The 13,665-nt window shown below is 39.2% G+C and overlaps 1 protein-coding gene across 2 annotated transcripts in view; it reads right to left on the reverse strand.

Annotated features, from left to right (window-relative positions):
• SATB2 (SATB homeobox 2) overlaps nucleotides 1-13,665 on the reverse strand; it is a 192,444-nt gene that overhangs the window by 71,441 nt on the left and 107,338 nt on the right. For both annotated transcript variants that reach the window (XM_025934980.2, XM_086719222.1), the window contains exon 7: nucleotides 6,783-7,255. In XM_025934980.2, the coding sequence (XP_025790765.2) occupies nucleotides 6,783-7,255 (473 nt within the window). The remainder of the gene's footprint in view (nucleotides 1-6,782; nucleotides 7,256-13,665) is intronic.

Genomic DNA, 13,665 nt, shown 5'->3' on the forward strand with positions numbered 1-13,665 from the left:
ATTTAACGTCCATAAGCCTAGGAAGTGAAAGTATGCCAACACTAACATAAATTTAGGATATTAGCAAGGGAAAATGAACTGCAGAAGAAAAGAAAAGAGAAAAGGGAGGGAGCAAGGGACAAAGGAAGGAAGGAAGGAAGGAAGGAAGGAAGGAAGGAAGGAAGGAAGGAAGGAAGGAAGGAAGGAAAGAAAAAAGGACAGAAAGAAAAGAAAAGGAGAAGAAAAGAAAGGGACAGAAAGGGAGTGAGGAAGGGAGGAAGAAAGAAAAGGAAAAGAAAAAAAAAGAAAAAGAAACTAGATAGAGCTCAGGTCCTCTTATTTCTTGAAATTATAAGTCCTAAAAACACCACTTGCATCACTGACAGAGCACTGGGCAGAGCGAAGGAACAAAACCACTCTGAAACTCACGTGAATTACATAATTCACCATTTAGACTTGGTAAGGGTGGTTTTCATTTAAGTCAAGTTTAGAAGATCTCATAGGGCTTCAAATCCAGTGTCCATTTCTGTTTCATTCCCTCTCTTTCTCTTTCCTGTATTTGATAACCATAAGTAAATCTTCCCAATATCAATATCAGTCCACTGAATTCAGAGGGCTTTAAACAATAATAGTGCTGATACTTTTCAAGAGAAAGTAGTACAGTAAAAACATCTATACTATTCCCATAGTGATATCTTACTTTATATTTGGAACGTAGTAAGGCATAAAATTGAAGATAAGTTTTATTCAAACTACTACCCCATAATATAACCAAAAACCTATTTAGACGAGCAGGGGCACTGATCTATAATCTGGGATAAAAATCACATCTTGAGATAAAGATTCCTGTGCAAGTGATTTATTAAGGAAGTACAAAGGGAAACTGGTGAGGCAGTGGGAAAAGTGGGACAGGGAAGGGAAGAAACCCAAGCAGTCCCTGTCTCAGCCTCATCTGCGGAGAGCTCTGGAGTAAAAGTCACACTTCAGTGCTGTCCCTACTACTGGAGGGAGGGGAGCTGGCCTTTTACCCACCTGCACCTATCAGACATTGGTTAAGTATTACCAGCTCTCTGCCTGTGTGAGTAAAGCAAAATCCAATAGTCTGAGGAAAGTCCTTTGAATGAAAAACTGACCAGCAGTCACTAGCTTCTAGAAGTAAAAGTATAGGGGAGTACAAGTGGGGGAGAAATAGAACACCAAACACAGAGCAGGCATGTTACCTGCCTCGGCTTACTCTGGTGTAATACCCACAGCACCTCACTTTGTGACCATAGGTAATAGAAACACTTAGAAATGTATCACAGGAATTTCTTGAAAATTAATGACCAGGCCAGAAAATATCTGATCTCTCATTTGTCATAAAAGTCTTCAGAGACGCAAAAAGTGGGGTTAACCTTTTCTTCCAAAAGACTAGTAAAGAAGAAAGTGACAATGCTCAGAATATATTTTCTGCAAGGTCATAATGACAAAAACAGGCTTCTATCATCCTGATGGCACAGACAGGATGTGATGCTCTGCTATACCCTGCATCTAGAACTACATTAGTCTCATGCTCATGCTGATGAAATGATACCCTGGCATTGCATGATCTCAAGACACACTGATTAAAATAAAAATGTATTAAATGCAAGCTCTTGAGGGGCGCCTGGGTGCCTCAGTCAGTTAAGCGTCTGACTTCAGCTCAGATCATGATCTTGCGTTTCATGAGTTTGAGCCCCGTGTCAGGCTCTGTGCTGACAGCTCAGAGCCTGGAGCCTACTTCAGATTCTGTGTCTCCTTCTCTCTCTGCTCCTCCCCCACTTGTGCCCTGTCTTTCTCTCTCTCTCTCAAAGATAAATAAAAACATTAAAATTTTTTTTAAAAAAGCAAGTTCTTGGAAATATAGCTCTATTCCCTCGATTGTGTTATTTTATATCACCAAATGATATAGTGGCAATAGATCAGATATACAGAGTAATTAATAGTTTCTCCTTGGAGAACTGGCATTTTCAAATGCTATTTATTATTGGGGCGCCTGGGTGGCTCAGTCGGTTGAGCGTCCGACTTCGGCTCAGGTCACGATCTCGCGGTCCGTGAGTTCGAGCCCCGCGTCAGGCTCTGGGCTGATGGCTCAGAGCCTGGAGCCTGCTTCCGATTCTGTGTCTCCCTCTCTCTCTGCCCCTCCCCCGTTCATGCTCTGTCTCTGTCTTAAAAATAATAAATAAATGTCAAATGCTATTTATTATGAATATCAGTTGTTCCTCTGGAAGTTTTAAACATGAAAAACTAGGCTGATGTGGTTGTTTTTTTTTTTCCAGCTTTAGCTTCATTTATGAATGTTATACATGTGATTTGTTCTATACACACACATACACACTGTCTCTAATTACTAGTTGTTCACGGTCCAATCACTGAGCACAAATCCAGAAATACAAACTATAGGACGACAAACCAAAGTACTTTTTATTGAATTTGATAATAAATGAATAATAGAGATCATGAACTATTTCTAGGAAATAGTGTACTGAAGGTATATTACATCTCACTAAAGCAAATGGACACAAGATTGATATTGGCCTTAGGTATTCACCTAAAATAAATGGTTCTGGTCCTGTTTGCTTTGAGGAAAAAAATGGTGAGATTCCTTTCTATCCAAAAATTAATACTTCATTTACGCTGTTATCTATAAAGTTAATTTTTGTTTATTATAGCCGGCAAATCATGATATCACCCATAAATGTCTGATTCCACTCAAAAAAGCCTAACATTTGGAAAATCCATGGTTGGTTTCATGGGGCACAGTACACCATGTTTTCCATTTAATGATGCTGCTGGTGAAACCCAGCTGTCCAACCTTGCTGTTAGCAACTACAGTATATACAGCAAAAACAATCTGCCTGCTGACCTCCAGCTTAAGTTCAAACTATGTCATTCTGTCAATACCATCTACCTTGATTAGGTTGGGCTTTATACACAACAGGTTATGATCCCAGAGGGATGAAAAGCTTTCCCAAATTAAAAGCAGAATTTTAAAAGGAAATACTCATACATTCCTATGCATTTTCCATTTGATATCCTCAAGGCTGGCCCATGAACTCAAGCTCATGTTGATTGAAAGTGAATGTTCCTTTCTGGGTGTAGCCATCTTACAAATTTAATGGCAGGAGGAAAATAATAAAATGTGTTCCATGCTTCAATTAGACCTTTTATAACTTGGCACTTGAACGATGGCAATGCCAAAGAAAAATCATTAATCCATAAAAATAGACAAAAAGGATTGTGGAGGAGAAGACAGACCTCCAGGAGTCTAGGGCCTTGGCAGAGCATTCTCTCACACCAACAAGGTCTGTCTTTTGTCTAGCCTCTCTGTGAGTCTTCTCTCAGGCTTCATGCTATTTGGATAAAATATATACTGTATTTGATTCTAAAATCCAGAGTAATACAACCATGCTTTCAATTTTATCCTTAGCCAAAGGAACTGTATATATAACCAATAAAATGTTGGCTAGCTATGAAATGCCTATTCATGCACATGAACGATACATGAAAGAACACACACACATACACATGCACACACACACACACACACACACACACACACACAACTACACATGTAAACACAAAATAAAGACTAAAAGATGCATCCTTCCACTTTGTATTTAGCAATAACATGTAACACACTGGCTCAAAAGCACCAGAATTTTTCATAGCCCTAGTTCAGATAACTGTGGACACACAAACGCTGCTTTAGTACTTTGAGTCAAAAAAGAAATCATAGAGTGCTATCTGGAACATGTGCAGACCTCCGTGGACCTCCAAACTCATTTTCAAATGCTGTAAACGGAGTCTGTCAATAATAGAAAGCATAAATTAGCGAAGTCAAGGGGGCAGGAGATCTCACCCTCTTGGTCTCCTGCCACACCTAATCTTTCAGCACCAAACCTCAAACCATCCCACTGTGTGTGCTTCTTCCCTGCTCCCACTCCTCTGGCTCCAGCATTCCTGAAGACTGTTACCAAACCACAGTGCTTGGTTCCATCACTAGTTCATGCCTGTTAACTTCAGCTGAGATCCCAAACTACTTCACAATTCCTTCTATCTCAGATCGACTCCCTATCACATTCAAGCTGTCAACACACTTCTGACCTCCTTTTCAACACCAAATTTTGGAAAGAGTAATTTGCAGCCCCTGCTTCTGTATCCTCAACAGTTAGTCACTCCTCAACTCCTAAATTCTGGCTCCTGCCTTCTCAACTCTAATGAAATTACACTCTAGGTTTGCCAAAGGTCTCTCCCAACCAATTGCCAAATTTCATGGCATGGTTTCAAGCTTCTCATGCCCAGACGTCTCAGTTTTGCTCACAAGGACAAGTCTCCTTCCGCAAACTCTTTATTCATGTTCTGTATACTCTCACTACTACCTCCCTATTCTTCCATCTCCACCTGCTCCCATCTCTACTGGCATTTCTTTTACCTCTTTTCCTGGTGGGAGTAGTGGTGATGGTTTCTCCTCTTCCTTCCCTCGACTCTCTAAATCTCAGGCTCTGTCAGTAAATTTCTAATCTTTCTCTAACCCTGAAAACTCTTTTTAGCACCAAATTCATATTTTGAATGACTTCTGAATACCTTCATTGGAACAAATCTGCCAGTACAGGGTGCCTGGGTGGCTCAGTCAGTTCAGCGTCCGACTCTTGATTTCGGTTCAGGTCATGATCTCATAGTTCGTGAGTTTGAGCCCTGCATCAGGCTCCATACTGACAGGGCAGCGCCTGCTTAGGATTTTCTCTCTCCTTCTCTCTCTGCCCCTCCCCCACTCTCTCAAAATAGATAAATCAACATTTTGGAAGGAAGGAAGGAAGGAAGGAAGGAAGGAAGGAAGGAAGGAAGGAAGGAAGGAAGGAAGAAAGATCTGCCAGCACTTTGGAGTCAAAATAGCCTGATCCAAAGTAATCACTAAACTTATTCCAACTATCTCTTTCAATGTTCTTTTTGACTCTCTAAATAATTACAGATTTCTTCTCAGCCACAAGGCTCTAACCTTGGCATTATCTTTATTGTCCATCCCTCTTTATCCATTCAGGTGGTTGCACTTTCTGTCAATTTTACTTCCACAATTCTTCTTGATTTTGTACTCTCTATCCCACCACCACCAGCCTAATTCAGAACTTCTACACATTTCAGCTGGATATTTATGGCTGCCTTCTAAATGATATTCCTACCTTCTCGCTATCATGAGAGAAAAAGATCTTCCTAAGGTCCAATTCTGATTATTGGATTATAGCATATTCCTACATGAGACCTTCAATGGCTTCTAGTGCCTATTAAATAAGGTTCAAAGTTCCTAGCATGGCCCTAAGACCTTTTTTGATCTATTTCCCCGTTTAAGTTTTATTATCTAGCTTTGCTATCAACTACCAACTATTCCCACACATGCCTGACTCAGCACTTTTCTTGTTAATTCCTTTAGCCTAAAGTACCCTTCTTCTCCATCTTTGCCTGTTAAATTCTATTTATCCTTCAAGGTCTCAATCCCCAGAAACTTAATATTCAAGTCAGGTATTTACATATGGTGCTTGCCTATGATCTTTTTCATCTTTGCATCTGCACTGAGCTTAGCTTCCTGCCTTGCATTTAGTAGGGTGATCAAGTTTAAACCTACTGTCCTCTTCAAGACTCACTATATTCATCCTACTATAAGTATTCCTTACCCCCAGCTCCCCATAGATACCCACTACAACCATCATTATTCTCCTACACCACTCACCTTACTTCACACTTTTGTTATCTGAATATGTTTTGGTTTTTTTACTACTAGGTCATTACCTCCTTGAGATTGGCACTTTTACTTTCTTGTTACTCATGTAAGGACCAAATTAATGGTTCTCAAAATATGGCTACCAGACCAGCAGCATCAGAATCACCTGGGACCTTGCTACAAATGCAAATTTCTAGGTCCTACCCCAGACTATGGAATCAGAAACTCTGAGGTGAGGTCCTCAATAGAAGGATCTACATAAATAAACTGTTTATCTTTTTATTGCTTGGTATTATATTGGCATGTAATTACCTCAAAATATTGAAAAATATGAGTAAATTATTCATTACTACCTTAACAATATCTTTTTTTTTTAATGTTTATTTATTTTGAGAGAGAGAGAGAACATGAGCAAGCAGGGGAGGGGCAGAGAGAGAGAGGGAGAGAGAGAATCCCAAGCAGGCTCCACACTGTCAGCACAGAGCCTGACACGGGGCTCAACCTCATGAACAATTAGATTACGAAGTGAGTTGAAATCAAGAGTCAGATGCTTAACTGAGTCACCCAGGTATCTCCCCCCACCCCCACTTTATCAATATCTCAACTCTAACTTGTATATTTTGAAAAACTTAAAAAATTATAGAAATTATGACATACAATGATATTCTTTTTATACAGTTCAAAAACAAAGTAAATAGATTGTGCGTACAGAAGTAGTTTTAGAACTAGTTTTTAAAAAACAAGTGAATGTTAACCACAAAATTCAAATCAGGGTTATACCTGGGGAAAAGCAGATGAGAAGATGAGGAAAGAAAGGAGCACATAGGCCCAAAGCATTGGTAACGTTCTGGGTCCTGAGTTGGGTGATGGGCTCACAGATATTCATTATTTACTGAAATTAATTAATTATGGCTATGCACATATCAAGTATTTCCTGAGCTAAGGATTACTAGTTAATTCTGTGTGCTCTGGGATCAATAAAGTTTTTTTGAAGAGATAAAGAAGATGTCACAATTCTGTCCTTAGTATCATTTCAACCACCAACTATCATGTGCAATGCTAAGCATACCTGTGTGCGGTTGAATGCCACTCTTGCAAAGACAGCTTGGGACACACTGGCCCTCTTCAGCTCATCTCTGACTTGCTGGTAGATATCTGGAGAGACTTCTACAGAAGAGTTGGTTGGCTCTGGCTTAACTGCTCTGGGAATGGGTGGATGGTTCAGGAACTGCTGGTTGATGGCTTGAGGATGCTGGTGAGCCAGGAGCCGGCTAACGGCAATCTGTTGGTTTATCAGATGGGCCATGGCTATTTGTTGCCTAACAAGTTGTGGACTGAGCTGGGGAGAAAGAAGACCAGGGCTCATGATGGGCTGTAATGCGGGCACTTGGTTTCGGATTGGAGTACTGTGGTGGATTTGGCTATGAGGAGACTGTTCGTTGGTTTTCCCCAAGGATGCCAGCTGGTTCATATTTGGTAAATGCATTGGACGCTGGCCCAGAACACAATAGTCTGAAAGGTTTTCTCGTTCCACTCTTTCCACTGTTAAGAGATAAAAAATGAAAATCCATCATTATTTTCATTGGTGCAATTTATTGCTAATATATGCAGTACAAAATTATCATATTTTTTGTATATTAATGACATAAACTTTTTTCATATGAAGCTGGAAGCCCAAGAGTAAAAGTGAGTTTTCCTTCCTTGAAAAATGTTATAATTTTTTCATAGGTGATATGAAAGCAATAATATTTACTACTTCATTTTTCTTCAGTTCCTAAAAGTAGGCATTTTATTGAATAACTAAGACAGAAACCACTAAGCATGATCAATTCTAAATCCTCTCGTATTCCCAAGCTCTCTCATCTCCCTCATCACCCTCTGTTATAAAAACACCAGCTGTTCTCATCTTCTGTAGTTTGTGGTTAATGGTGTAGTTCATGGTTATCAGGAAATGACAAGGACAACATCTCCTGCCAAATTAACTGCTACCTCCTAATAAAAATCTCACACAATAAGTATTATACAACTATGGGAACATTCATAGAAAATATGTGCCATGAAGTATATCCTTTTATCTACTCACTTGCTATCTTTGGTATAGGAATATTTCTGTAAAAATTGGATATGTTAATGATTGTTCTATGTACAAGGATAAGTTAGAAACAATATTTATAACATCTTCTTGACTTTTCATTAAATAAGATGCTTCCTCCCCCCTACCCCCCGGATAGCTACCTTATTACATTTTATTGCACTTTACTAGTGAAGATTTAAGGAATAACCTGGAAAGGCAGAAGTAAAAGAAAGTGAGTATCATATATGTTCAAGCATGAGGCAGAATTTTTTCCTCTCCCAAGAATATTTCCCAGGAAAGAGTGAATTAATCACCTCATAGTTAAATCCTTATCTAAATCTCTGTATTATGTTATTATGTAAAACAAAGGTTTGTTTGGAGAAAACACATTTAAGCTGAAACAACCTCCATCATTCCTAGTTTTAAATCCTTGCAGATGTAACTTAACAGTATCTGTTTTTTAAAGTAAAAATTCCAAACAGATTTAGTAATTATTTGTTATAGTTGCAAATGTTAGATATGATCATGCAAAAGACTATTAAGACTTTAAAGAACACTACTTTAGATGGTTACATGCTGGAAATCAGAAGTAGTCACCCACAGGACAAATTTTTAAAAATAATTGTCCCATTATTACGTAAATGATGCTGTAGTTTGGTATATGGTTTAGAGTGTCAAAACCATATTTTTATCAAAAAAGTACTAAGTCTCAAAAAGAACTTTCACAGAAATGGTGTGTGCTAGAAAATCAGGTGACTCCAAACACGGGTTCTGTAATGGCAGAGACATGAGTGCCAAATCACATGAACTTTAAGGGTGGAGAAAAGTAGTATTTTAATTAATATTCTATGTAATATGTGATTTTAATATACATAGGTGGAAGTTAATACATTAAAATATAAGTAAATATTTGACCATTATCCATATGCCTAATGGTTATTTTATATATTCAAAACTTCTCATTTGGGGAAATAAACATTAGTGTCTTGGGATCACCTTATATTGAGACATATACAGTATTTATTACTGCTTTGCTTAAAAAAGCAAAGTGATTGCTTAACTTTCCTACGAACCCCCAAGTAAGTAAAGTTTACCTCAGACTTCTTTAAAGTCTCAATTGCTAACTTAATCTTTTCCATGTAATTCATATCATTGTATTCATCTTTCCTGCACATCGTTCAAGGTGAACAAATTATGTTAATCTTATCCTTTAAATGTAAGCATTTTTCAGTCATTGTATTAATTAAACTTTAAGGTATACAATCTTAAAACCAAACCAAGCACATGGTTGAGAGCCTTCAAAGGGTAATCTAACACAGTTTGCCTAGGACAGGAATCACTCTTATGATTCCTTTACTAAAAGAAGTGCAGAAACCATGGACTGCTTCTGAGTAAAACTGTACTTCATAGACAGAAATACTTGGCCCTAGTAGACACTTGGTTCATTTTTGTTTAATTCCTTTTGAATTCAGCCAAAATAAAGGCAAATTAAAATGCTAAATTATGTGCTCAGGTACTTAAGATGTAAAACTCTTGTCCATTTCTTTTTCTACTTATATATAGAACCATCCTCTTATAGCATGCATTCTTTGACCAAAAGCTAATTTTCCAAAATTTCAGTATTTTCATTTCTCAATGGCTTAATTGATTGATTTGAGTAACTCAACTTCGATTGAGTTACTTTCTTGAAATACATCTAAATCACATCGTTAACAAAAAGTTCTACTGACACACAATTATAGTGTTATAATTATGCACACAATTAAGCATTAACGTCAGAGCTCCAAGAAACCTGTATGAATTGGTGCAATACGAATCTGAATAATGTCATTCCATATTCCTTCAAGATTATGCATAGTATGTTCCTTTTCTTATGAGTTCTCAGATCCTTAGAAATTCATATAATTAAAAACCGGACTGTGGAAGTGTCCTTACAGACACGTAGTAACACCATGAAGTACTAAGTACTTAGAGAACCATAATGAAGGAATTGCAGAGGCAAAGGCCTACACCTCCAGGTGGAGGAAAATAGCCAGAGAAGCCAACCGCAGAGGCACAAGGGGAAGTAAGAGAAAGCCTGCCCCGTCCAGAGGAAGCAGACTCTACCTTGCCTCAGCCAGTTTTTGTCTTAATCATATTGTCATTTCTTCAGATTTTTTTTCAAGAAAATAGAAAATCTGGATTATTACATGATAGTGCCTATTATTCAAGCATTGGCAACTAAATCCATTTGCAATAAACACCAAACAAAACATTTCTGAAAACCAGACACTGCCCACAGACTACGAGTCTTAAAACGTTGCCTATAAGACAAAAGATACCCCTTAAGTTGTTAAAGAAAAAAATACTCAGTGGCCCTCATTAGGTGGTAAGGCAGACCCCATCCAGGACCATCGCAGTAGGTAAAGGGATGCCTGCAATGGGATTTTATAGTGGGGGAGAGAGAAGGGGTTTAACTCCTAAAACAGCATAAACACGTGGGAATTTATAGACAAAGAGCAAGGTAGGGATGGGTGGATGGAAAATTACTAAGAGGCAACATCAGGAGTAAGGGGAGTTCTGGCTAAACTGACCTAACCTGCTTCTTTGCCAAAAACATGCCAGGGTGTTCAAACATCACCTGAGGGGGATGACAGGAGATGAGGAACCCAATTAGATATGGAGGGGTGATCAGATATCAAGGGTGGGGGTTCAGGTTAAACTGACTTAACAGGGTTCTTGCTCAAACTGGATTTTACAAGGAAATGCACAGATGGGCCATGGAGAAGATTTAGAAGACTGAGTAAAATTTGGTCAAATGAAGAACCTTTGTCAATGTTTTTCAGTCCCTGATAGCTCTACAAATAAAAGCCAGGAGAGAAAGAACAAAGGGGAGCCTGGGTGGCTTAAGTTGGTTAAGCCTCTGACTTAAGCTCAGGTCATGATCTCACAGTTTCTGAGTTCAAGCCACGTGTTGGGTTCTGTGTGGACGGCTCAGAGCCTAGAGCCTGCTTTGGATTCTGTTTCTCCCTCCCTCCCTCCCCTCTCCCTCCCTCCCCTGGTCTCTCTCTCTGTCTCTCTCTGTCTCTCTCTCTCAAAAATAAATAAATAAATAAACATTACAAAAAGAAACAAAGAAACAAAGAAAAAAAATCATCATCCTCACTTTTCAGAATGCCTAAAAATCAAATACTCATCAACAAGCTACATCTCCACTGACCAGAGCAGTAAATGGTTTCAGTAAAAATTTGTACAGATTTTGCTAAATTTGAAAAGCTTTTTCATTTTTTTTCTACCACTCTCATAAAAATATCATAATAATATTTTAGCCTCTAAAGCCACAGCAGGTGAAAGACAAATGCTTTAAAAAAAAAAAAAAAAAGGTCAGAGGAGCATCACAATGCACAAGACTCCAACTAAAAATTGAGTTTGGACATTCATTATTTCTTTTCTATTTCCCTCCCTTCCTTCCTTCCTTCCTTCCTTCCTTCCTTCCTTCCTTCCTTCCTTCCTTCTTTCCTCCTTCCCTCCTACCTTCCTTCCCTTTTCTTCCCTCCCTCTTTCCCCTTCTACCTTTCTCTTCCTTCCTTTCTTTTTTTAACATTTATTTATTTATTTTGGAGAGACAGAGGGAGACAAAGCCCAAGCCAGGGAGGGACAGAGAGAGAGAGGGAGACACAGAATCTGAAGCAGGCTCCAGGCTCTAAGTGGTCATTACAGATCCTGACGTGGGGCTCAAACCCATGAACCGTGAGATCATGACCTGAGCTGAAGTTGGACGCTCAACTGACTGAGCCACCCAGGTGCCCCTCTCTTCCTTTCTTTTTAAATTTATTTGAAAGTAATCACAATGGCTGAGGTGTAGACCTAACAGCAGTATGTGATTTTATGTTTTTTTTCTTTACTCTAAGGAAACATAATATTAAGTCTGTCTTAAACTAAACCAAATTCAGAGACAACACCTTGGCTCTGAGGGTCCATCTCAATGTCTGCAATATTTAGCTATGGGAAAGAAAAAAAAAAAAAAAAAAAAAAAAAACCCTGAAAAAAAGTGAAGGATAAATGGTAGTCCTGCCTCTGATGATGAAAGCAATGTTCACATTCACAACCAAAAATCTTCTCAATAGAGCCAAACTGCTTACTTATTAAAGAGACATAAAACACACCACTTCTAGGGCTTTGAATCAGAGTTGTAATTTAATTTACAATGAATTTGATTCTACTGTTGCCAAAGTCCTGAAGGTGATCTGTGTGCCCGGGAAGGAATGATACCTCCACCTTCAAGTTCAAGTTTCTAAGTAGGATGTGGCTTGAAGAACTGTCAAGGCAAGTGGAGCTGAAATATTTCTATACCTGGTAGCTTTAGAGGCTTTCTGTAGCTCTTCTAACCTGTGGGAAAGGGTCTCCGTCTAGGGGCCTTGCAGGTGAACAGTTCAGATCTGGAGTCAGCTCAGGTTTCTGAGGAACTCAGAGTTCCAGGATATCTTACAGATTCCTCTGAGCTTTATGGGACTGAATTTAGGGAATGCGAAACCATTATCTAACCACTCCCTCAGCTTCTGGGATTCCATTTAACTCTGAAGTAGGAAAGCCCTTTGTAGCCCTGCTTTAGAACTGGAGGGGTTCCTAAAGCCTCCCCAAGTTCACAGAGTTGATGTTCTAACCAAGAGCACCATATGAACAGTAGCTATTTAGTGGCCATGATTGCTGGCTGCGACTGGTTGTTCACAGACTAGAAAGTCACACTCCTCCCACGGAGTAATCTACATTACAATTAAAAGATATTTGGTGCAAAAATCTCATTTTTTCAATGTTTATTTATTTTTGAGAGAGAGAGAGAGAGTAAGGGGAAGAGAGAGAGGGAGACACAGAATCTGAAGCAGGCTGCAGGCTCTGAGCTGTCAGCAAAGAGCCCAACAAGGGGGTTGAACTCACCAACCGCGAGACCATGACCTGAGCCGAAGTCTGATGCTTAACTGACTGAGCCACCCAGGCGCCCCGCAAAAATCTCATTTTATTTCAAGCGATTTTACGTTATATCCAGGAAGTCAAGTATTTAATTATAACAAATCCCTCATATATACTTATGTTTTATATACATTGTGTATTTCAGGTCTCTGCTGTATAGTCCTTGAACCATCAAAATCCTTATCACCTGGAAGACTGTTAGAAATACAAATTCATGGGCTCCATATCAGAATCTCTCCAATGATTCTTACATACACAAAAGTTTAAGCACCAACATCTATATCATCTTTGTTTTTACTGATTGTCTTTTTTTTTATGTTTATTTATTTTTGAGAGACAGCAAGACAGAGTGTGAGCAGGGGAGGGGCAGAGAGAGAGGGAGACACAGAATCCGAAGCAGGCTCCAAGCTCTGAGCTGTCAGCACAGTCCAACACAGGGCTCGAACTCACAAACTGAGATCATGACCTGAGCCGACGTCGGACGCTCAACCAACTGAGCCACCCAGGTGCCCCTGATTGTCTTTTGAGATGGGTAATTTTTATGTATGCTAAAGTTTGAGACTCACTGTTCTATGTTGTCTTTGCTTTTATACTGTTGTCTTTGAGGCTACACCAGACACTTATTAACTGTCAGTCTGTTGTCCTGTCTTTTTTCCTCTAATCTTACTTAACATTCACTATATTATAAATGTATAAGCATTTAAAAAAATTTATCTGGGGTGCCTGGGTGGCTCAGTCGGTTAAGCATCTGACTTTGGCTCAGGTCATGATCTCACAGTTCGTGGGTTCGAACCCCACGTTGGGCTCTGTGCTGACAGCTCGGAGCCTGGAGCCTGCTTCAGATTCTGTCTCCCTCTCTCTCTCTGCCTCTCTCCCACTCATGCTCGCTCATGCTCTCTCTCTCTCTCTCTGTCAAAAATAAATAACCATT

The sequence above is a fragment of the Puma concolor genome, chromosome C1, assembly GCF_028749965.1.
Source record: "Puma concolor isolate L17-30 chromosome C1, mPumCon1.1.hap2, whole genome shotgun sequence".
Lineage (NCBI taxonomy): Eukaryota > Metazoa > Chordata > Mammalia > Carnivora > Felidae > Puma > Puma concolor.